General features: G+C 48.5%; 1 protein-coding gene across 2 annotated transcripts in view; it reads left to right on the top strand.

Annotated features, from left to right (window-relative positions):
- Positions 1–22,306, top strand: part of Fbxo42 (F-box protein 42) — a 57,052-nt gene extending 34,746 nt beyond the window's left edge. For both annotated transcript variants that reach the window (XM_021160835.2, XM_029476341.2), the window contains 6 exons: positions 11,723–11,876; positions 13,240–13,350; positions 15,792–15,888; positions 16,264–16,320; positions 17,148–17,264; positions 17,663–22,306. In XM_021160835.2, coding sequence (XP_021016494.1) covers positions 11,723–11,876; positions 13,240–13,350; positions 15,792–15,888; positions 16,264–16,320; positions 17,148–17,264; positions 17,663–18,778 — 1,652 coding nt within the window. In that variant the 3' untranslated portion in view covers positions 18,779–22,306. The remainder of the gene's footprint in view (positions 1–11,722; positions 11,877–13,239; positions 13,351–15,791; positions 15,889–16,263; positions 16,321–17,147; positions 17,265–17,662) is intronic.
- Positions 22,307–23,197: the final 891 nt, after the last annotated feature.

Genomic DNA, 23,197 nt, shown 5'->3' with positions numbered 1-23,197 from the left:
AGCCTCTCTCTAGCCCCTGGAGTCTGTCTAGCCCCTATGCAGCTGTCAGCAATCACCCACTATGTGCTTTATAAGAGTTGCTTTAGTCATGGTGTCTTTCCACAGCAAGAGCACAGGGACTAAGACACTCACGATGTGACAATCATTCATCTTGCTTTTGACTCATGTAATACATCTTCCTCTTTGCTGCCCAAGGGTCTTTGCATATGACTTCTCACACACTTCCTCAGTTGCGCAAGAGTCTCCTGATTGCAGTAATCGGCTCTTTTTAGTTTGTCTGTTGTTGCTTGGTTGCTGTGTGATTTTACTTTGGCTTTTGCTTTACTGCTCCAGTATAAGCTCCATGGCGTTGGCGCCTCCCTTCAGCCTCCCTTTACCTGAACTACACCAGGCCAGCCAGACACAGCAGCACACACAAACAACTTGGGTTTTGTTTAGAAAGATCCCAGTGTTTCAGGTAGAAAGCAGTTCCAGCTGGGACTCAAGAGAACACACACACACATTCTTTTTTGTTGTTGTTGTTTTTAATTTTGGTTTTTTCGAGACAGGGTTTCTCTGTGTAGCCCTGGCTGTCCTGGAACTCACTCTGTAGCCCAGGCTGGCCTCGAACTCAGAAATCCCCCTGCCTCTGCCTCCCAAGTGCTGGGATTAAGGCGTGCGCCACCATGCCCGGCTGAGACTCACTTTTCCAATGTGCAAGGTTGTGGACAGGATGATGGATCTGGGGGTGAGTGCCCTATGTATGTGTGCACATGTGAATACAAATATGGACCCCAGAGGAGCGCGTCAGGTGTCCTCTGTCACTTTCTGCCTTTGAGGCAGGGTCTTTTCCTGAACCTGAAGCTCACTTTGGGGGTTTGGGTAGGCTGGCAGCCAGCAAACCCCAACAGTCCTCCTGCTTCTACCTCCACAGCACTAGGATTTTAGTGTTTCTAAGACTTTACTCAGCTTGTTACATGAATCTGGGATACCAATTCAGGGATATCAATTTAGGTCCTCGCAGTTGCCACATCAAGTGTTCTTAACCACTGAGCCACCTCACCAGCTTCCTGGATCTGTATTTTCAGAAGAGACAAATGGGCCCAGCTAGATAGCTCTGCAGGACCAAGATGCTGACCAGAGTTTGACCTCAGTATCCAAATGGTGGAAGGGGACAGCCAGTTCTTGCAGGATGTCTTCTGCCCTCCACGTTTGTCACATGGACATCAACATAAAGAACAGTAGGCAGAAGACATACCCATGTGCAGGAAGGTCCTCTTAGGGTTGTTTTGAATCTACCTAGCCCTTTTCTACTTTGTCTCACTGTATAGCTCTGGCTGGCTATCCTAGAACTTGAAACATGACCAGGCTGTTCTTAAATTCAGGTCTGCCTCCCTCTGCCTTCTGAGTACTGGAGTTAAAGGTGTGCAGTACCACACATAACCTTAGACAGTTTATTGTTAACTGTTACCCAGAAAAATGTTCTGAGAATTTGGGATTGGTGGAGGTAGAGTGGGTGTGTTTATTAACTGATAAGCACAGAGCACCTGGAAGGAAGGAGACTGTGTGTCTTTCAAATGCAGTGCAAGTTCCTGCTGTCCGTCTGTCTGTCTGTCTGTCTGTCTGTCTGTCTGTCTCAAGTGCAGGCAGTGATTTATTTTTATGTGTCTGGGTGTTTGCCTGCATATGTCTGTGTTCCATGTGTATGCAGTGACTGAGGAGGCCAAAAGAGGCCACCCCTCCCCCCAACCTTCAATCCCAGTGCTCAGGAGGCAGAGGCAGGTGGATCCCAGAGTTCCAGGCCAGCCTGGGTTACACAGAGAAACCCAGTCTTCACAAATGGAGAGAGAGAAAAAAAGAAAAGGAGGAGGAAGAAGAGGTGTCATCGGGTCCTCTGGAACTAGAGGTACAGACCTCAGAGCTACCATGTGGGTGCTGGAAGAGCAGGCCCTGCTCTAACCATTGGACTCTCTCTCCAGCCCTTAATCCCATTGTGTTATTGGTTAGTGTAGTTTTGTTTGTGAATGAGAAGACTCGGTTCTACCTTTAGGGTTTTGTTTGGATTTTTTGCTTTGGTTTGGTTTGGGGTTTTTTGTGGTTACCAAATGCATCCGTTACTAAAATGTCATTGACTCCTCCCACCATCCTTTGACTCTGAGTCATTTAGTCAAATTCAGGAGCCTTTTACATTCTTTCTTATTCAAGATCCCACAGTGTCACTGAAAATACGCAGAGTCCTTGGCTTTCAAGTCTATCATATCCTCCTGGTTGCTCTTGGGTTCCCTCCTAAGTCATCCGGCACTGCCTCTGTGTATTCTCAGGTGTCCATGGAATTTCCATGGTTTAGGACACAGTGAACTTCACTTTGTATGTCGCTTTATGTGTCTCGGTGCCATCTGGATGTTAACCTTTTATGAAATTGTAGAAATCCATTCTAATTGTGGAAACCCGGGCTTTATCCCTAGACGCTTTTCACATAAGTGTTCTCAGTGTGCTGGTTTGAATAGCCTAGTGCATTGGAAGACTTGCCTCATTCATAGTCTGTTGTGGGAAAGATCACTTGCTCTTGGGAGGTGGATGAGCCCTGTGATTGGTCATTTATTGACTTACAGGTGTCAGCATGACTTCTGGGTAGGAGACTGCTTCACCCTCCAGAGCTCAGAAGGTCTCCTGGACCTTGGGAAACGAGATTGAACTTCCTTCCCTAGACTCTCTCCCCAAGTCTCCGCCAGTACCTTTGTATCGAGGTGCTCTGCTCTGTGTGCTCTCTGCCAGTGCCTTTTGTATTGTGTGTTTTTAGAATATTGAGTGCCTTTGTATTGAGAATGTTGAGTGTGTATTGAGTGTATTATGCCTTTGTATTGAGTGTGTTGAGTGTGTATTGAGTGCCTTTGTATTGAATGTGGATGTACCCTGTGTGCTCTTTTTTTGGCATCATTACCATTTTAATACACTTTCTGAAATCTTAAAATGCTATTTGATTGACATTTGTCAGTGACATGTTGACTGCATTTATGTGAAGAATGATTGGTTTAAAACAAAAAACAAAAACCCACACTTGTTGGGAATTGGTGCTACACGCCTTTAATCCCAGCACTCGGGAGGCAGAGGCAGGCGGATCTCTGAGTTCGAGGCCAGCCTGGTCTACAAAAATGAGCTCCAGGACAGCCAGAGCTATAAAGAGAAACCCTGTCTCGAAAAACTGGAGGCAGAGGCAGGAGGATCTCTTAGTTCAAAGCCAGCCTGGTCTACAGAGTTCCACAACAGCCAGGGCTACACAGAAACCTTGTTCAAAAAAAACAAAAACAAAAACAACCCCCCAACTGCACACTCATTATGGTGAGCTGCAAACATGAATGCTCTGTAGCATATGCATGGAGTGCAGAGGGATTTCTGAGTTGTTTCTCCCTTCCTCCATGTAGGCTCCAGGGATTGAACCCCGGGACTGCAAGTGTCTTTACCATATGAATTACCCTGCTAGCACCTAAGTATTGCTCTTGCAAACCTCACACCAAGAAGTTTTAATTCTAACAGTTGCTTACGAGTTAAACATCATGTAGCAACAGTCGGAGAATGTTTACAGACCACTCTGCCAGTTTTGACAGCAAGGTCTCACTTTATAGACCTGACTGGAACTCACCGAGATTTGCTTGTCTTTCTCGGGAGTGCTGGGATTAGAGGCATACCATCACTCCTGGTGTTTTTATTTTATTTTATTATTATTTTTAGATTTATTGGCTTGGTGGGTGGTGTTACTGGAGAGATGTTATGTTAGTTAAGGTTTTGTTGTGGAAAGACACCATGATCAAGGCAGCTCTTAGAAAGGCAAACAGTTAATTGTTGGAGGAAGTGCATCATTATGGAGGTGGGCTTTAAGGTCCTGTGGTCAAGCTTGGCTTAGTAGAGAGATCCACTTCCTGGCTGCCTGTGGAAGACAGTCTCCTCCTGGCTGCTTTAGGATCAAGATGTAGAACTCTCAGCTCCTTCTCCAGCACCATGTTTGCCTGGATGCTGGCCCCAATTAAATGTGTGTCTGTGTCCATCCTTCCTGCTTCTGTCCTGCATTTGCAGGCTAGCTTGCTCTGTCCTGTCAGGGGGCAAGGGGACACAGTAGGAAGAGCTCATGTCCAGGCACTTTTTATGGGGTAGGTTTGGCAGGCAGTTAAGCCTGGGGTATAGAGCCTATGCTCTGTGTGTCCTTCCCTTTCTGGCTGGCTCAGAGCAGAAGCAGAGGAAATGTGCTTGATTCAAGGGCTTTTCCACCTCTTATCGCTGCCTCTGGCTTCCCCTTACTGTGTTTACAGATTCAGTTTATTGATTACTCTTCTTTGGGTGGCAGCTTTGCCTTGTTTCCTCTGGCCTGATGCAGTCCTGGGACAATGTGGGCCTGTGCTCTCAGGGTTTATGGGGGGAAAGCAGAGGGAAGAAAGGAATTCTTCAAAGTCTGAGGTTTTTCTAGACCACGTGCTTTTTGGAGGTGGATAGTATTCTGTGCTGCTGGAGAGAAGAGCAGGAACTGCCCCATACAGAGCTGTGTGACCTCTGGTCCTCCAGGGACAGTGATAGACTAGAGTGTTTGAGGGCTCCTAGGGTTTTCCTGTCCCTGCGGGAGGGAGGCCTGTGACTAGCAACATTGTCTTCTCTATGACTGGAGCTACTGGAAGGAACAAGTTATCAGATGCAGCCTCTCCTGCCCCACAAGGAGAGCTTGCAGCAGAGACAAGGAGTCTCCACTGTTTTGGGTGTAGTTAGGTTTTAGCTGGTAAATGTTGCCCTGTTCATGCAGTGATCTTTCATGTAGCTTTATTGGCTCTGGGAACAACGCCCATGGAGTTCTTTATGCTCATGCCCCTGGCCTGCTTCTCACAGCAGGTACTAAAGTTTTTGCCATTGGGACATTCCATAAATTGCTCGGGATGTTTTTAAAGGCATGGGTGTGGGTGTAAGAGTGAAAATGTATGCCTGTAGTTGGCCTTGGCAGCACATGCCTGTGTTCCATCACAGCGGAGCCTAAGACTAGAAGGTTGAAGCAAAATCAGGGGCTTCCTGGCCACAAAACACAGGGATATCCTGTCTCAAAACAAAGCCACACGGTGAAACTTTGTCTAAGACCCTGCTGTGTCCTGAGTACAGGGAGGCAGCTCTGTCCCACCACAGGAGGGTCCTCTCATCAGTAGATTTCCATGTGCTAGGTTTCAGTTCAGCAAATGTTTTTATAAGAAGTAGCCCCTCGGTCCCAGTATAGTCTGTCATTGGAGAAGCTGAGCAGCTCATTTTTGCAGTGTGCTAAGCAAGCCCATCGGAGTGAAATAGGTAACAGATGAAAACTCTCCCTGCAAGGCTTTTAGCCCAGACAGACAGAAGTGTGTTATGTTGTCCTGTGGACCCCAAATACAGAGTCCCTGAAGCTGGAATTACTGTCAGGGTGAGTGCTGGGAACTGAAGTCAGGTTTCCTGGGAGAGCGAGCAGTGAGCAATGTCATATCATCCCCAAGAGGACAGTGTTTACTCCTGGTTTCAAGGCAGTTTAGACCGTGCCCTCTTTAAACACAGCATGCAGTTAAACACGCGGGAGCCTATGGGCTGGACAGTTTCTTGCTTGCTGCTTTTCTTTTGAAATCATCAGCATGCCATCGATTTCCATCCTAGATCACGGCCTATATCAGCTTTCAAAATCATCAACAAGTCACATGTGTAGCTGAAAGTCTTTTGTCTAAAAGTCAGTAATGGCAACAATCTGGGTGTGCATTTATTTACTTTGTAGTAACTGTCGATGATGATGGTGACCAGGGAAATACTTGTATATTAAAAATGCTGCCGGGCAGTGGTGGTGTATGTCTTTAATCCCAGCACATGGGAGGCAGAGGCAGGTGGATCTCTGAGTTCGAGGCCAGCCTGGTCTACAGAGTGAGTTCCAGGACAGCCAGAGCTATACAGGGAAACGTGTGTCACCACTGCCCGGCAGGGGGTGTGAATCAATAGGAGTTTGTATGGATTATAAAAGGGATTCATAGCCAGGTGCGGTGACGAATCCTTTAATTCCAGCACTCAGGAGGCAGGTCTCTGAGTCTGAGGCCAGCCTGGTCTACAGAGAGAGTTCCTGGACAGCCAGAGTTGTTGCACAGAGAAACATTGTGTCTTCCTTTAGGTTTTACTGCTGGGAACAGAAACCATGTCCAGTGTAACTCTTTTTTTTCTTTCCCGGAGACAGGGTTTCTCTGTCTATCCCTGGCTGTCCTGGAACAGTGTAACTCTTATAAAGACAACATTGAACTGGGGCAGGCTTACAGGTTCAGAGGTTCAGTCCATTAGCATCATGGTGGGAACATGGCAGCATTCAGGCAGGCATGGTGCAGGAGGAGCTGAGAGGTCTACTTCTTGTTCCTAAGGCAGCTAGAAGACTGGCTTTCAGGCAGCTTTGACAAGGGTCTTAAAGCCCACACCCACGATGATACACTTCCTCCGACAAGGCCACACCTCCAAATAGTGCCACTCTCTGGACCAAGAATATTCATACTACCTCTGTCTTGAAAAGCCAAAATAAATAGTAACCAATAAAATAAAAATAGAAGGGATTTGTTAGAATGACTTACATCATAGGGACTGGGTGGTCCAACAGTGGCCATTGAACACTAGAGAAACTGGGAACATAGTAACTGCTCTGCCCACAAAGCCAGATGCCTCAGCAGACTGCACCAGCTGGAGGCCTGGAGGATTTCTAGAGAGCCAATAGCCTTTAATTCTTATTGGAAGGTCTGATGCCAGCCAGGGATGGAGGCAGCAGCATCAGAGGTCAGGACATTGATCATCAGCACCAGCTCCCAGGTGCTGGGAGTCCAGTCTGTGTTACTATGACCAGCAGGAGGCTTAACCCTGACCCTCTCCTGGCATTTAATCACGATGGGCTCTGGAACCAACCAAGAGATGCATCTCTGGGCAGGTCCATGAGGGGGTTTCCAGGAAGGGTTATCTGAGAGCAGAAGGCCCTCAGAGTGGATGATACCCTGATTCTGAGAAAGCACTGTCACCTGCACGCTGCCTTCCAGATGGAGCCCATTCCTGGACCCCACAAAACAGAAGGAAGCACGAGGTATCCTGTGCTCTCAACACAAGTGTGTAACCACCACATGCCCACATGAATACGTAAAGAGGAACTGGGTTTGTTTTCATTTAAATCTTAAGACTAAGATAACAAGCCTCTTTGTTGAGGCTGCGAATGAATTTTGAGAAAATGACAGAGAGGCTTGTGACATTTGTGAGTTCAGCCCACCCCCATCAATCATTAATCAAGAAAATGCTCTACACGGGATTTCTGAATTCGAGGCCAGCCTGGTCTACAGAGTGAGTTCCAGGACAGCCAGGGCTACACAGAGAAACCCTGTCTCAAAAAAACAAAAAAGAAAAAAAAAAAAAAATGCCCTGCAGACTGTCCTGCAGGCAGTCCATTGGAGCATTTTCTCAATTGAAGTTCCTCTCCCAAATAACTCTGCCTTGTATCAAGTTCAGCACTGCTTCTTTCATTTGCTCAGGAATTTTTTTTTTGGTTTCTCGAGACAGGGTTTCTCTGTGTAGCCCTGGCAGTCCTGGAACTCACTTTGTAGACCAGGCCGGCCTCAAACTCAGAAATCCGCCTGCCTCTGCCTCCCAAGTGCTGGGATTAAAGGCGTGCGCCTCCACCGCCTGGCGCTCAGGAATCTTATTAATCTCTAGAAATGGAATCACTGGCTCAGTGTAGATGCTACAGAGATTTTTATTCAGAATATCAAATTTGTATTGCAGATTGTATTTTGAAGGGCTGGAGAGATAGGTGAGTGGTTGACAGCATATACTGCTCTTGCAGAAGATTCCCACTTCAGTTCCCAGCATCCATGTAGGCAGGCCACAGTGGCCTGGAGCTGTAGCTCCATGGAAACCTGATGCCTCTAGCTACACTATGGACACACATCCACGTGGACAGACAGACAGACAGACACACACACACACACACACACACACACGCTCGCGCGCCACATACTTAAATACTAAGATAAATCTTAATAAATAAAAATAAAAATCACACTTTGAGGGTAGAATCTTAAAAAAAAAAAACCCGGCACTTTGGTTTGCTCCATCGTGTGGCTGTGGGGAGAGCCATGGTGCTGAGGTCAGTCTCTACATTGACTGTGAACCATGTCACGAGGCCACCACGGATCAAATCCAGTCTAGAGGGTGTAAGCCACTGACTAACGTTGCCGTCTTTTAGCGGTTTCTCTTTTGTCTTACCCTAATCCTCGTCATCTCCTCATCTCCATATCCATCCTCCACCTTTGCAGCCCCTCCCCAAAAAGAAAATAAAGAATCCAGCTGTGGAAGCTGCAGCATGTCACAGTGTGTCACACAGTACACCTGTAACTTTCATCCTTCCAAAACAGATTTTTAATGATGATTCTTTTTATTTATATTTTTTTGAGACAGGGTTTCTTTCTTTATAGCTCTGACCGTCCACCTCTGCCTCCCAAGTGCTGGGATTGAAGGTGTTTGCCACCACTGCCCGGCTAATGATGATTCTTAAACTCTCTAACCTCCCTTTTAGCCCACCACCCACCAAAGGTAGTGGAAAAGAAAGGATACGGGGAAGTGGGCCTGTTTAGAAAGGCTCTTTGGAGCAACTCCGTCTGTGTTGTCTAGAAATCTGGCACTTCAGTTCACAGGTCAGCAGGCAGTGGCAGGTCAATCTGCTCGCAAACACTTCACGGATAAACCACAGTCCAGTTTGGTAGAATCGGATAGCAAAGAGGAGTCAGCAGCGGTGGCACTACCTAGCAGAGACAGCCAGGCCTTCGCCTCAGCTAGAGTGAGCAGGAGGGACCCAGAGGGACACCAGGAGCAGTTCTTGGCTTTGCCTCTCTCTGGAAGATCAGTGAAGACTTGAGACCCAGCATTGCACAGCTAGCTGTACCAGCAAGCCAAGTTCAGCCTCTGTCACTCTGTGAAGTCCTTTCATCCTCTCTCCAAATATAACATGTCCTCCAAGGGTCTTGTCTCAGCATGTGTCTTCCCTCAGCACATGCGTCTGTCTCAGCTGGCATCCCTGTGCCAGTCAGCCCAAGTCCACAGAAGTGGCAAGAAACTGCAGCACACCACCAGAAATCTTTTGGTGTGTTTTTCTACATAATGTAAGGCAGACCAATACATGCATGTTGTTGGCAAAGAATCCTTCATCACGTGTCCTTTCACACTCCTATTTTAGCAGAACCTTCTTTACCTGTGTCTGCTTCAGCTAAACATTCCTTCTCCAGTTTGCCTTCGCCTTTCACATCTGTGTCCACTTCAGGAACACTCCTTCACATGTTTGCCCCAGCAAAACACCTTCCAGCTGACTTTCAAAGAACCCTTAAGTTCCCACTTCAATACCCTTTTGCCCAAACAGCTTTTCTTGCAAATGATGGTTGCAGTGGTCATTGGTCTGGTTTGAGGCCTCTGGCTTCTGCTACTCATCAATACTGGAACTCTTCTCTGATGACCCTGTTGTTGCCCTGTATGGTGGAGATCCAGCCCCTTCCTGTGTGTTCATCCAGCACTGCCCAGGTGAGAGGTGGGGCCAGCTCACCCCTACCCCTGCCCAAGTGAGGTGTGGGGGTCACTCTTCAGTGCCAGCTCTCCTGCTTAGCTCTCTTTTTTTGCTTTTTTTTTTTTTTTTGGTTTTTCCAGACAGGGTTTCTCTGTGTAGCCCTGGCTGTCCTGGAACTCACTTTGTAGACCAGGCTGGCCTCAAACTCAGAAATCCACCTGCCTCTGCCTCCCGAATGTCCTGAATGTCCTAGACCCGTAGGCCAAATTGGCCTTGAACTCAGAGATCCTTGTTCCTCTGCTTCCTCAGTGCTGGGATTAAAGGCGCACACTACCACCAACCACCTGGCTTTTTTTGTTTTCCCCTTTAACGACAGGATCCTACTCTGTAGCCTGGCCTGTTGGGTATTTTATTTGTGGAGTTTCATTTTGTTTTGATTGTTTGTTTATATCTTCCACTTTACCTCTAAGTTCCAAGAGAGTTGAAAGGGTATGAAACTTTGTTTTGTATTTCACAAAATGGGTCATTTTGGAGTATAATAGCTAGCTCTTTACTAGATTGTTAAAATGCAATGAATTGCTAGATTTGTCTAGTTTAGCTAAGAGGCCTCCCTGGGGTAAGGCAAAATTATTCAATGAGAAGCAGTTATGGACTGAAGAAACACAGATTGTGGGGATGGGGATGTGTCCTAGCTGGTGACTTGTGCGTCACAAAGGAAACCCTGGGTACTGTTCACAGCAGCCCACAAACTAGGCATGGCCAACCAGGCCTGTGCGGCAAAGGTAGAGATGGGACGCACATCAGAAGTCAGTGCCGTACTTAGCTACATAGCAAAGCTGAGAGCAGCCTGGGCTGCATGAGACCCTTTCTTAGTTTCAAAGGAAAAGGAAAAAAATCACTGATGTTTGTGCACGCCTTTGCTCCCAGTACTCGAGGCAGAGGCAGGCGGATCTCTTAAGTGTGAGGCCAGCCTGCTCTACAGCACCAGTTTCAGGACAGCCAGGGCTACACAGAGAAATCCTGTCTCAAAAAACAAAAAAACAACCAAAATAATAAATTTTAAAATTTATTTTATGTGTTTGAGTATTTTGCCTGCATGTGTATCTGTTCCATATGTGTGTCTGATGCCCATGGAGTCCAGAAGAGGGCATCATGTCCCCTGAGACTGGAATTACATGTGGTGACCTGCCATGTGGGTGCTGGGAATTGAACCCTGGTCCTCTAAAAGAACAACCAGTGCTCTTAACTGCCTGGTATTTTTGTTTTGTTTTTTAATATTCTAATATTTTCTGACCTATAGATATTGAGACAAATTACTTTGACCATAATAACAGTGAGATACCCAGTAGGAATTGGGGGCTATAACAATTGTCATTTCAAAATAAAAAACCGGAGCTGGGCGTGGTGGCGCACGCATTTAATCCCAGCACTCGGGAGGCAGAGGCAGGCGGATTTCTGAGTTCGAGGCCAGCCTGGTTTACAAAGTGAGTTCCAGGACAGCCAGGGCTATACAGAGAAACCCTGTCTCGAAAAACCAAAAAAAAAACAAAACAAAAACAAAAACGGAGAGGTAGTTTCTGTCTACGAGAGATGTGTCATGTCAGCTTTTCTCTTTCGTTTAGATAGGGTATCATGGAGCCCATGCTGCTCTCAGACTCTGTGTAGTTGAGGCTGCCCTTGGACTAAGTTATGACAGGGTCATACCCCACGGAACCTGTCCTAAGTTGAAAGTACATGTAATATACCTCCCAGAGACCACAGCACAGCAACACAGAATGGTTTGTAGTGTCCACCATTCTTTCTGTGACGGTGAGACTTACTCGAGGTGATAGTCCTCTGTTACCCAACATTCTCACTAGCCTACAAAAGATCATGTTTCCTAGAAGAATCCCACTGCCTGTGGGCCATTGTGGCACTGCTGTCAAGTTAAGCCAAGGCAACTTGGGACCTTTTGAAATGGGTGCCCATTCCACTCCACTTTCAAAGAAAGCTGAGTACCTTTCTCTGTGTTGGGTATGAAGATGTATAAATCAATAATGGGTCTCTTAGACCTGAAAACCCAGCTCCCCGCCCCCCAGCCCCCTTACCTTTCTGCTGTGTGACAGACATTGCCTCTCTTCTTGTCCTTCCCAGGAAAGGTGACCTGTGGGTGAGCTCCCAAATCCTAATCACGGTACTGTTGCCTTTTCCTAGGGTCCTATCCTTCCCCCAAAGCTGGGGCCACTCTGGTCGTGTACAAGGACTTGCTAGTGCTATTTGGTGGCTGGACAAGGCCAAGTCCCTATCCCTTACACCAGCCAGAGAGATTCTTTGATGAAATTCACACGTACTCACCATCTAAAAACTGGTAAGCCCAAAGAGAGCCCAGTCTGTACCTGGAGGAAATGGGTTTCGTTGTGTTATGCTTTAGCTATTTTGGGTGTGGCGGGCAGAGGACGCCAGGAGCCATCTCTCTTCTAACCATGAGAATGCTAGAGAGCAAGTTCAGTTTGTCAGGCTCGGTGGCAAGTGTCTTAGCCCACCAAGCTAGCTTGCTTCCCCCAAAGTGAGCTTTAAATCGATGGATTCTTTATTTCTGTGTGTCAAGAAGCTCTTGGGGAGGCTGGAGAGGTGGCTCTGTGGTTAGGAGTGCTTCCTGGTCCTGTAGAGGACCACAGCTCCAAAGGATCCAACAACCCCCCATCCTCTCTCTCTCACACACAGCAGAAACTCACATAGACATACATAAATATAAAAATATTTTTTAAAATTACTAACAATCTTGAATTTTTTTTTTTTAACAAAACAACAGAATTCCTTGGAGAATCTTTTCCAGGCAGAGGGAACACAGCAAGAACTTGGCTATCAATGGAGGTGTTTTGCAACGTGGTCTTAGGACATTAAGACACCCCTCGCCGCCTGCGCCCCCCTGTGCGCACTCCCCCCTCCCCCATCTCCCCTGCCAGGAGAAGAAGCGCCCTAGTTCTCTTCTAGTTGCAGAAGGAGCCTTCAGCTTCTGAAGCCCTCCTCTAGGAGCACTGAGCACTGTGCACACAAGGAACCCTGTGTGCTGTCAACTTTCAGGCTATTTCTCAGACACGTCTGTCTTTTTTGTTTTGGTTTAATTTTTTGAGAGAGGGTCTTTCTACATTTCCCTGACTGTCCTAGAGCTCACCCTGTATACCAAACTGCCTTCAAATTTATAGAAATCTTTGCTCTGCCTCTTGAGTTTATTTTGGTTTGCATTGGTGTTTTGCCTACATATGTCTGTGTGAGGGCATCGGGTCCCTTGGGACTGCAGTTACAGACAGTTTCGAGTCACTGTGTGGGTGCTGGGAAATGAACCCAGGTTTTCTCTGGAAGAGCAGCCAGTCAGTGTTCTTGACTGCTGAGCCATCTCTCCAGCCCCTAGACATGTCTGTCGTAATGACAGCACCCATCAATCAGATGAGATGTCAGGTAGAACTTCCTCAGCACACAAGGGTGAGGGAGCCACAAAGCCAAATGTCATCCTATATGGTCTTCACTTCTTCCTTGGCTGTCTGCAGCCACGCTGAGATGCCCCATGGGAGAGCTGGGAGTGCCCGTGTGCTGCCCCGCTCTGTCTGTCCCTGTGCTGGGAAGGCGGCTGCTCTGCTTCTTAGCGCGCCACTCGCTCCTGCAGCCTTACACTCTGAGGACGCAGAGGTGGGTCTGACGTCTGCTTCCTTCCTTCCCCTGCTCTCCGCTAGGTGGAACTGCATTGTCACCACGCATGGGCCTCCTCCCATGGCTGGCCATTCCTCCTGTGTGATAGGGGATAAAATGATTGTCTTCGGTGGCTCCTTAGGATCCCGGCAGATGTAAGTACTTCCAGCTTGTCTCGTGCTAACCTGAAGGTAGGAGCTCCCATTCATAACAGGCCGGAACGAACGGTGAACCAGGCACAGCCATGTCTCCGAACACAGTTCTTCTTGAGCCTGTTACTTACTTCACCCAGCAGTTAGTTCTTTGGTGCCTCCATCCCAGATCATAAACTCAGTGTTAAGACTTTCTTTTTAAATTTTTATTTATTTAATATATGAGTGCTCTGCTGCATATACATATGCAGGACAGAAGAGGGCATCAGATCTCCTTATAGATGGCTGTGAGCCACCATGTGGTCGCTGGGAATTGAACTCAGGACCTCTGGAAGGGCAGCCAGTGCTCTTAACCACTGAGCCATCTCTCCAGCCCCAAGCATTTCTGTTTATTACAATGGGATCGGGTTGTTTGAAGGCTCTCCTTGTTCTGTGCCTATAGAAGACCATCTTTCAAGAAGCAGGATGGTTTATTGCCCAACTCAGACCCTCCAGGAGAAGGGAAAAGGTATATTCACAGGATGAGTAGAAATTGTGGACTCTCCAAATGGGATAGGAGACAGACTGGGAAAGTGAATTAGAAAGGGGAAGCTTTCAGGGAGGCAGATCCCCAGCCATTGCCTTCTGTATCACCGCCTGTCCTAGGTTAGAGTCAGGACAGCAAGCTCATCCGTGTCACTGGCGTGCGTAGGAGCCACAGTAGTTTTCTGTATGCCCTGAGTAAAATGGGGATTGATGAGCTATCAGAAAAGTCACTACATCTACTCATGGCGGCACACCCCTTTTTAATCCCAGCACCTAGGAGGCAGAGGCAGGTGGATCTCTATGAGTTCCAGGACAGCCAGGGCTACATAAAGTAACTCTGTCTCAAAGGAAAAAGAGAAAGAAAAGAAAGAAAGTAAGTAATTAAGTCATTGCAGACCCAAGCTTGCCCTATGACTTGACCCACCAGCATAGTGTTTTAAAATTAAAGAGTTCAGGGTCACGCTCAGCTATGTAGCAAGTTTGAGGCCAACCTCGGGCATATGAGAATCTGTTTTGTTTTTTTTTGTTGTTTTTTTTTTTTTGGTTTTTTCGAGACAGGGTTTCTCTGTGTAGCCCTGGCTGTCCTGGCACTCACTTTGTAGACCAGGCTGGCTTCGAACTCAGAAATCCGCCTGCCTCTGCCTCCCGAGTGCTGGGATTAAAGGTGTGCGCCACCATGCCCGGCTCGAGAATCTGTTTTTTTAAAAAGCAAAACAAGGGGCTGGAGAGATGGCTCCGAGGTTAAGAGCACTGACTGCTCTTCCAGAGGTCTGAGTTCAAATCCCAGCAACCACATGGTGGCTCACAACCATCTGTAATGAGATCTGACACCCCTCTTCTGGCACATCTGAAAACAGCTGTTGCATACTTACGTATAATAATAAATAAAATCTTAAAGCAAAACAATACAAAAACATAAATGTAAATTGAATATAAAGTACATATGGAGAAAACAAAAAGAACTGCCCTGTAGATGAGAGGGCTCAGGGTTTAAATTTGGGAGTACTTTATATCATTGTGTGTAAATAGAAGACCTTAAAGAGACAGCCAGAAACAGACTGCCAGCCAGGAGCAGGCTTTGCTGTGTTTGCTTGCTTTTCTCTCTTTTCTTTCCTTTTTCTTTTCTAGCTCTGTCTGGTCTTGAATTCATGAAACCCTTGGCCTCATAAGTGCTGGGATTGAAGTTGAGGGACAGTCATGCCAAGGTCACTATGCCCCTTTCCTTGCAGGGGAGTTGGTGTTTTGACACAGGGTCTCTCACTAGCCTGGAATTTATGTAGACCAGGCTAGTGACAAATTCCCTTCAATTCTCCTGCCTCTGCCTGGGACTGAAGGTGCGTGCCACCACGCCCATCCCTGCTACCTTCTAGAGAGTTGAATATAGCAGTTGGTTCCTGAGGAGACTGCAGCTTATTACACTGTGAGGTACTCTCTGTCGTCACCATCACAAGCCTTTTAGCTCCTGCACTGTGGTGGATGTCTTTCTCCCTCTTTCTTGTGGTTTTTGGTTTGGGAAGGCGATCACTTGACCAGCCACCGCCGCCGCTGCCACTGAGGAACTTGTGCTTCGGGTCCAGAGTGTGGCTGCACACTCAGCTCCCTAAGACCTTAGGACCACAGAGAAAGAACTCAGGACAGGTGCCTGCTTTCTGTCAGTTCTGTAGAACAGCAGTGTTTCTGTTTCATAGGAGAGGACACGAAAGGTAGAGAAAATAGTTTCTTGTTTAGGCTGCAAATGTAGGATTCAGCTGCGGTCTTTTTTCCTTCTGAAGCCCCTGGACTCTGAGGAGACCGCCTCTGAAGCCTCCTCCAGCCCAGACAGGCTGCATGTATGAACACTGGCACAGGCACCAGTCCCTCAGCCAGACCGTGCTCCCTGGAGCTTACACCTTCCTTCTGACTGTGTTCTTATCTCACAGGAGCAACGAAGTCTGGGTCCTGGACCTGGAGCAGTGGGCGTGGTCCAAGCCGAACATCTCTGGCCCCAGTCCTCACCCTCGAGGTGGCCAGTCTCAGGTGCTAAAGAGTTTAACTATTGAGCAAGCACTGTAGTATCTTATGGGAGTGAGGTGAGGTCCCTGTGCAGTGAGCCAAAGAGAGTTTCTTACTCTGTGTGTGTGTGTGTATGTGTGTGTGAGTGTGTGTTTCTATTGTGATGTACTACCTATAGTGGCCTCTAGGGGTTTTATTAAGAGAGTCGTGCATTTCTGTGGTTAACACTCTTTAAGAATGTGTCTGTTCAAGGGTGGTCAGCTCAAAGGCATAGAAACGCGCAGGCAGCTGGCATGCTCACTTGGGAGCTGGGCATGATGCTCATGTACGTTATGGAAGCATGGGAAGTCAGGTGCCTGTGTCTTTGTAGATTTATTTTACATTTCTTTGTCTCCCCAGATTGTTATAGATGATACAACTCTCCTGATCCTTGGAGGGTGTGGCGGTCCCAATGCGGTGAGTACGCAGTGGCACTGGGTTCAGCTGCTACATGCTGGGGGTGTGCTCAGCCCGCTTGCCCAGTAAGACACAGAACCCCTTCTTGGCATGCTGACTTACAGAGTGTCTCTTCCACTTTGAGTAGACAGCTTTTATATTTTCTGCCTTTTTCTCTATTCTTTTTTGGGGGCGGGGTGGAGAGTGGGGGTTGAGAGGTACTTTTGAATAGAAACATTGATCTCTTAAATAATTGTTTCTCATTTCTTTCTATTCTTGGTTCCTCTTTAACCTATAAGGTTTTCCAATATCATTTGTTTGGGGAGGGGGGACAGTGGAATAATAAACAGGTAGATGACTGACATCCACATGGAATTTACCTCTCTCTCTCTCTCTCTCTCTCTCTCTCTCTCACACACACACACACACCCCAGTTGCAGTTGGTACGTGAGTCACAAGAACAATTCCATGGGCCAGGACAGTCAGCAGCCATGTATGAATGAATGGAGGCAGGAGTCATAGCTGAATGAATGCCTGAGGGTTAGGATGTCTACCTGCCAAACCCATACACGCACTTTACACTAGGCACCACAGCCTTGAAACAGTAGTTCTGTCATATGATAGGTGGATGAGCGGATTGATGGGCGGGTGGATGAGTGAGTGGACGGATGGATGGATGGATGGATGGATGGATGGATGGATAGGTGGGTGGGTGGATGGATGGATAGGTGGGTGGGTGGGTGGATAGATGGATGGGTGGGTGAATGGTTGGATATAAAGCAGTTGTGAGTGTATGTGCTTGGAGCATGTTCCAACCCCGAGGTCTGTTCTTGGTTCTTCTCTTACAGCTGTTCAAAGATGCCTGGCTGCTGCACATGCACCCAGGTCCCTGGGCCTGGCAGCCACTCAAGGTAGAAAATGAAGACCATGGTGCCCCGGAGCTATGGTGTCATCCAGCCTGCCGGGTAAGTAGGGGATGAGCAGCCAGCAGGAAACGCCCTTAACTAGAAACCTAAATCAATTTGTTAAACTTCAGGAGACATTTTTACAGAAGTAGAAAACAGTTTGGTTCACGTGCTCTTTTAGCATTTCGTATGTCCACGAGCTGCTTGGTAGGAGAACATCGATGCACATCATTTTATTTGTAGCTTTAAGGATCCATTTGTCTACAGACTGTTCCCAGGGTCTCTCAAACAGACGCCCCGATTCCACAGCTATAACTGATAGCCTTTAGCAACAGTTGTTCCTGTCTACGTGCCTTCCTAGCCGACACAGTTTCATCTCCTACCCGTTCCCAGTGGCTGTGTTAGGAAGTCGGATCAGAACTAAGGACGGGCTGTGAGCGTGAGTCTTTCTCTTCCAGGTGGGACAGTGTGTGGTGGTCTTCAGCCAGGCGCCAAGCGGGAGAGCGCCCCTCAGCCCCAGTTTGAACTCTCGCCCATCACCTATCAGTGCCACTCCTCCAGCCCTGGTTCCCGAGACCCGAGAATACCGCTCCCAGTCCCCGGTGAGGAGTATGGACGAAGCGCCCTGTGTTAATGGCCGCTGGGGAACACTGAGGCCCAGGGCTCAAAGGCAGACTCCCTCGGGATCCCGGGAAGGGAGCCTCTCCCCAGCCAGAGGAGATGGCTCTCCCATTCTCAATGGTGGAAATTTATCTCCAGGGACAGTAGCTGTCGGGGGTGCTTCCTTAGACAGCCCTGTACAGGTCGTGTCTCCAAGCACTCCATCTGCCTCTGACGGCTACGACCTAAAAGTAGGACTTTCTCTAGCTCCTCGACGAGGGTCTTTACCAGATCAGAAGGACCTGAGGTTAAGTTCCATTGATCTGAATTGGGACCTGAAGTCTGCTTCCAGTAGCAGTCACGTGGATAATACAGACAACAGGACAGTTGCAGGGAGTGTGAGACACCCTCCAGAACAGACCAATGGTGTTCACACCCCACCACATGTGGCCAGTGCCCTTGCAGGGGCTGTATCTCCTGGTGCCCTGCGTCGGAGTTTGGAAGCCATCAAAGCGATGTCATCCAAAGGCCCCTCAGCCTCGGCAGCACTAAGTCCTCCTCTTGGGTCTTCTCCAAGCTCCCCTGGGAGTCAGAGCCTGAGCAGTGGAGAAACAGTGCCCATCCCCCGCCCAGGACCAGCCCAAGGAGACGGTCATTCCTTACCCCCAATTGCTCGGCGCCTGGGCCACCACCCTCCACAGTCCCTCAATGTGGGTAAACCCTTATACCAGAGTATGAACTGCAAACCTATGCAGATGTATGTGCTAGACATTAAAGACACCAAGGAGAAGGGCCGAGTCAAGTGGAAAGTGTTCACGAGCAGCTCGGTGGTCGGGCCTCCTGAGACCAGCCTGCACACGGTGGTGCAGGGCCGAGGCGAGCTCATCATATTTGGAGGGCTCATGGACAAGAAGCAGAATGTGAAGTACTATCCAAAAACAAACGCCTTGTACTTTGTGCGAGCAAAGAGATAATGTGCTCAGCACCCCTTCCCTTCTGTGTCTTTTAATTTGGAATTTTCCGGTGTGCAAACATTTGGACTAAGACTTGGGAAAACAACACGACTCCCACAAACCAAAACTCCAATTCCATGCCTAACTTGCTCCAGGCTGGGATTAAATCCCCACTAAGGAAAAGATTATATATATACAGATATATTATATAGCCAACTCTGTTTACAATAAAGGCGAGATCTTCGTCCTGGTTCAGATCAGCTGCTGTGGTCTTAGTGGAGGCTGTGCTGGCCTTTGTACTCTGCTGATGACTAGACCGGGAAGTAAGGGGACAGACAGCAGTAACTTCCCACAGGAAGCTGAAGAAGCGCCCCTGTGAGCTTTCTGTGGCCTTCTCAGAGTCAGAAATGATGGTCTAGGCACTGAGGAAGAGGCTCTAGATGCCGCTGCAGGATCAGAGTCACTTACAGAAGACAGCTCTTCCCCGCCTCCTGTCAACCACAGAGGACCCATGATGGCTCTGTAGAAGCGCCCCGTGCCTGGTCCCTTCTGTCCTCTGTGATCCAGAGAAGTCACCCAACGAGAAACCCTGTTTCCCACGTGCTGGAGTCATGCTGAAACAATGTTTATAGAGCCGCCGTCCATCCACCTGTCTGCCTCCTTCCTGTCCGTTGGTCTTTTTGAGTTCTCCCTACATGTCTTAGCAAAACATTCAAATGTCTGATGAGGGAATTTTCCGACAATCGTGTTTGGTTGCAAGTTGCCAAAAACCATAGTTGTTTGTCTTTTAGAACTGGGTCCTTAGAGGCCTCTCCTGTCTGTCGGCTGCGCCCTGTCCTCCGGCGCTTTGCTTTGGGGGGTTTTCTTCTACTTTTTGAGTTTTTTGGTTCATCAGAACTTTCTCACTTCTTCCCCTCTGGCAAAGCTCCAGTATCCACAGAATTCAGACCTGTTAGAGCCTTCCAGCATCCTCATGGCCAGTCGGGACGCACCTTGGTGTGCTGCTACACACCCGTGTCCTAGCACTCAGGCCAGAGGCAGGCTGACTTCAGCTTTGGGCTTAGCCTGAGTTATGTGATGAGACTCTGTGTCAACAAAACAAAGGGAATCTGTAAAGCATCAAAAGACACCTTTCCTAGTCTCCTCTTTCCCTAGGCAGTGCCTCACCATGCACCTCAGAGACCCTCCTGCCTCTGCCCGTCACTTGCGGCACAGCCCTCTGTGCTGGGCAGTGCTGTTGACAAGGGACTGGCTTGAGTATCACGTCCTTGACATTGCAGACACACACTGACCTGGGAGCAGCTTCATGTCGTCTTTTTCTTGTGTCCCCCAAAACAGAGCTTTCCTTTCTGCCTTCACTTCATTTCCTAGATAAGGTACAGCCAACCAGAAGAGGGGTTTGTTTGTTCATAGAGAAAGCTATAAATTACTGGTCTCTAAGCCACAGCCTAGACATAGGAGAAATCAAAATAAGATTATTTCAAATAACCATGCAACTATGGTTTGGTGGTTTCTCATCAGTGGGTAAAGGATTTTTATTTTACCTTTAAAAACTGAAATTGAAAGGACAACAACGTGTTTCCCAGCGGCATTCTCCCATTCCCCTGTCTGCATCTCCCAGGCACGAGCCTGCTGCGGCTCATGGCCAGCACTCACCTTCCGACAAGCGCGTCCCCTGCTCCATGCTTAGTCTTTCCTTAGCCTTTAGCTTTGCTCTGCTGGTCTTGGCAAGAGAGCCCTCCTGTTTTGAAACCTGGAAAAGGCCAACTCTAAAGGAGGGGTATTCGCTCTGGAGCCGCTCCCGAGGGAGCACCCCTGTGCCTACTTCCTGTGTGCCCCACCACTCCAGCTCCCTGCTCTGTTGCTACTACCAGTCCTTTGGCCAAAACTGATCCTCTGGGTCTTGACTCCAGAGGTAAGGCCAGCAGATAAGCAGCCTAGCATTGCTGAACCCTCTCTGTGGTGTTTGCATGTGGATGGCGCCTCTGGACTTGGGCTCTACTGAAACATCAAGCATTCGGACACCTGAAAGTTAAGAATCTCTACTTTGTAGTCTTTCTCTTTCCCCTGTGGCCTTCCTAAGCTGGCTGTCAACTGTTGATTCTTCGACTTCTCCCAAGTAGGCAGGCAACAGAAATCTTAACCTCTTAGAAAGCTATGGGTTCCTCTGCACTGGCTGCCTGAGATATCTGCAGTCCCTCCAGAGAAAACAGAATGAGCCTCGCCTGCAGCCAGCCATTTGGGACTTGGTGGTCCCTGAGTGCTGTTAGATGTTGCTGTGGGAAGTGACTCAGCAGTGGAGACGGTGGTCTCCTCAGCCTCATGAGGTTGTGTGTGTCCTACGATTTCCAGTATGCCAGCAGAGCTCAGTATCCACACAACACTGTCAGTTCAGATTTAACCACCACCCCTTTTTTGACACGATACCAATTTTGTCTTAAAATTCACCAAGAGACATGAGACAAAATATTTTGTTTGAACCCTCAGGAGCACCTAAAGAAAATATTTATCAGTATTTAAGTATTTAAAATACATCTTGTTTCTACTTGAAGCTTTAACCCTTTCCATTCCTGCAAGTGTGCCTTTGAGAGCCCTCGGTCATATTAACTTGAGTCATTTGGTTGGCCCGTGAGAGTTCTGGGCGCTGCTCTGCTCCTGCACAGAGCTTCCTGGCCATGCATGCCACATAGCGTGCGGCAGAGAGCATTCGTTTCTCACTCCTGTTGCTGCCTTTCTTCCTTGCTTGGGATGAGGGCTCCACAACCCCTCCTGCCCCGTGTTTTGGGAGCACCAGTAAGGTAGAAGGAAACTGGAGTTCTGTTGAAGGTAATGTTGGGCTTGCTCTGCCAGCCTTCTCATTTTGATGTTCGAGCTCTGGCAAGAACTGAAAGCATGAACTGTGGAGGACCAGGACCGGTCTCGGAACTCCCCTAACTAAAGAAGAGGAGAGAAGGCAGGATTGCCGGAGGCTCAGCCTGGAAAGACAGAGCCGCCGCAGTGGGATGAGGGGGCGCTCCCCTTGCTTTGTCTTTATAAGTTCCTTCTGCCTTGCTCTTCCCTTCCTCTTCAGTCTCTCCATCTGTCTGTCCTTGTCCTCATGGTGACTCTGGCATGGTGATGTACTCTGTTTGCATTATCTGTGGTCTCACCAGCAAAAATGACAGCGGGGAGGACCTGAAGGAGTCCAGGGTAAGGAAGCCTGGCCTGGGGACTGCGGAAGGCCTGCTCTGCTGTCCTCTGCAGGTGGCCTCTCACTGGCCCCATCCTTGGGAATGAAAGCCAACCTCTGGCTCCACTGTGCTTGCTCTGCCCCCTCCTACCAACCAGGGCTCACGTCGGTGCGCGCCCACCGTGCCCTGACAACGCTGGTGCTGTGAGTCGTGTTTCCCATACAACTCAGGGGTGCCAGGCGGCCCCCCCAATAGTCATTTTAGGCACATCACAGTGTGGGAATGAGAATGGATTCCATGGATATTTAAATTTGTCCATTTCATTTTTGTTAATGTTTCCCCCAATGACTTTTTAGCAGTTTAACAAATAAAACAACGGACTGAATCGTCTTAACTGTTTTATTAGTACAGTAAAGAAGGGGGGGGATCCCTGGGATGAGGGGGAGGAGGGTGGCCGGGAAGGTGGTTTCCTGAGCGAGAATGCTGTCCCTGTCCCCATCATGCCTGAAGGACTTTGCGGTGCAGATTCTAAGGGAAGTGAGCAGAGGTGTATGGAGGGCCAGGACAGCCTTCGCACCTGGTGGTGAGGACACAGGGTTAGACACCGTCTTGTGTTTGCTGCTTTACCCTGGGTGCAGATCTTACCAGCTGTGCTCTGTGTACTTGTCTCTGCCCTGCAGGATGAGGAAGATGCAGGAGTGGTGGAGGAAGTGTCCTAGTGTGGTGCATGGTGTGGCCCAGCAGTACTCCCCAGCAGGGCGGCTTCCCTCAGTGTGAGTGTAAGACAGACAGACAGACAGACAATGCAGATTCACCAGCCCAGGTCACCACCCTGAGCCTAAACCTTTATCTTCTGGGAATCCGAAAAAAGCCCCTAAAAGCCGTGGGCTGGAGTACTGTTGGCTCTAGACAAGATACCCACCAGACTGCCCTTGGTGTAGGGCTGCCACCCATGCCTGGGGCGGCCCCTCTTCCACTCCCTCTGCCCCTAGGGGGAGCTTCCCTTTGCTGTTATTAGCCTGTCTACATATAGTATCTCCAGTGGATGCGCATGGGGGTGATGGCGGCATTGCTGGGAGAGTTTGAGTGGGGACGATGAGTTGCAGAGGAGGGGTGACAGCTGCTTCACACTTAAGATTAGGAATGAGATCTCCATGCGATGTGATTACCCACAACGGCCACCCGGGGGAACCCTAGGAAAGGCTTTGAGTGCACCTGCATGCTCTGTCCCAAACAGTAGAGAAAGGACAGCTCACCCAGTGTTTCCCTT

Source organism: Mus caroli, unplaced genomic scaffold (genome assembly GCF_978045245.1).
Source record: "Mus caroli unplaced genomic scaffold, Mus_caroli_1 scaffold_6, whole genome shotgun sequence".
In the NCBI taxonomy this organism is placed as follows: Eukaryota; Metazoa; Chordata; class Mammalia; order Rodentia; family Muridae; genus Mus; species Mus caroli.
Note: the sequence above shows the minus strand (reverse complement) of the source record. Positions and strands in the feature narration are given on the sequence as shown.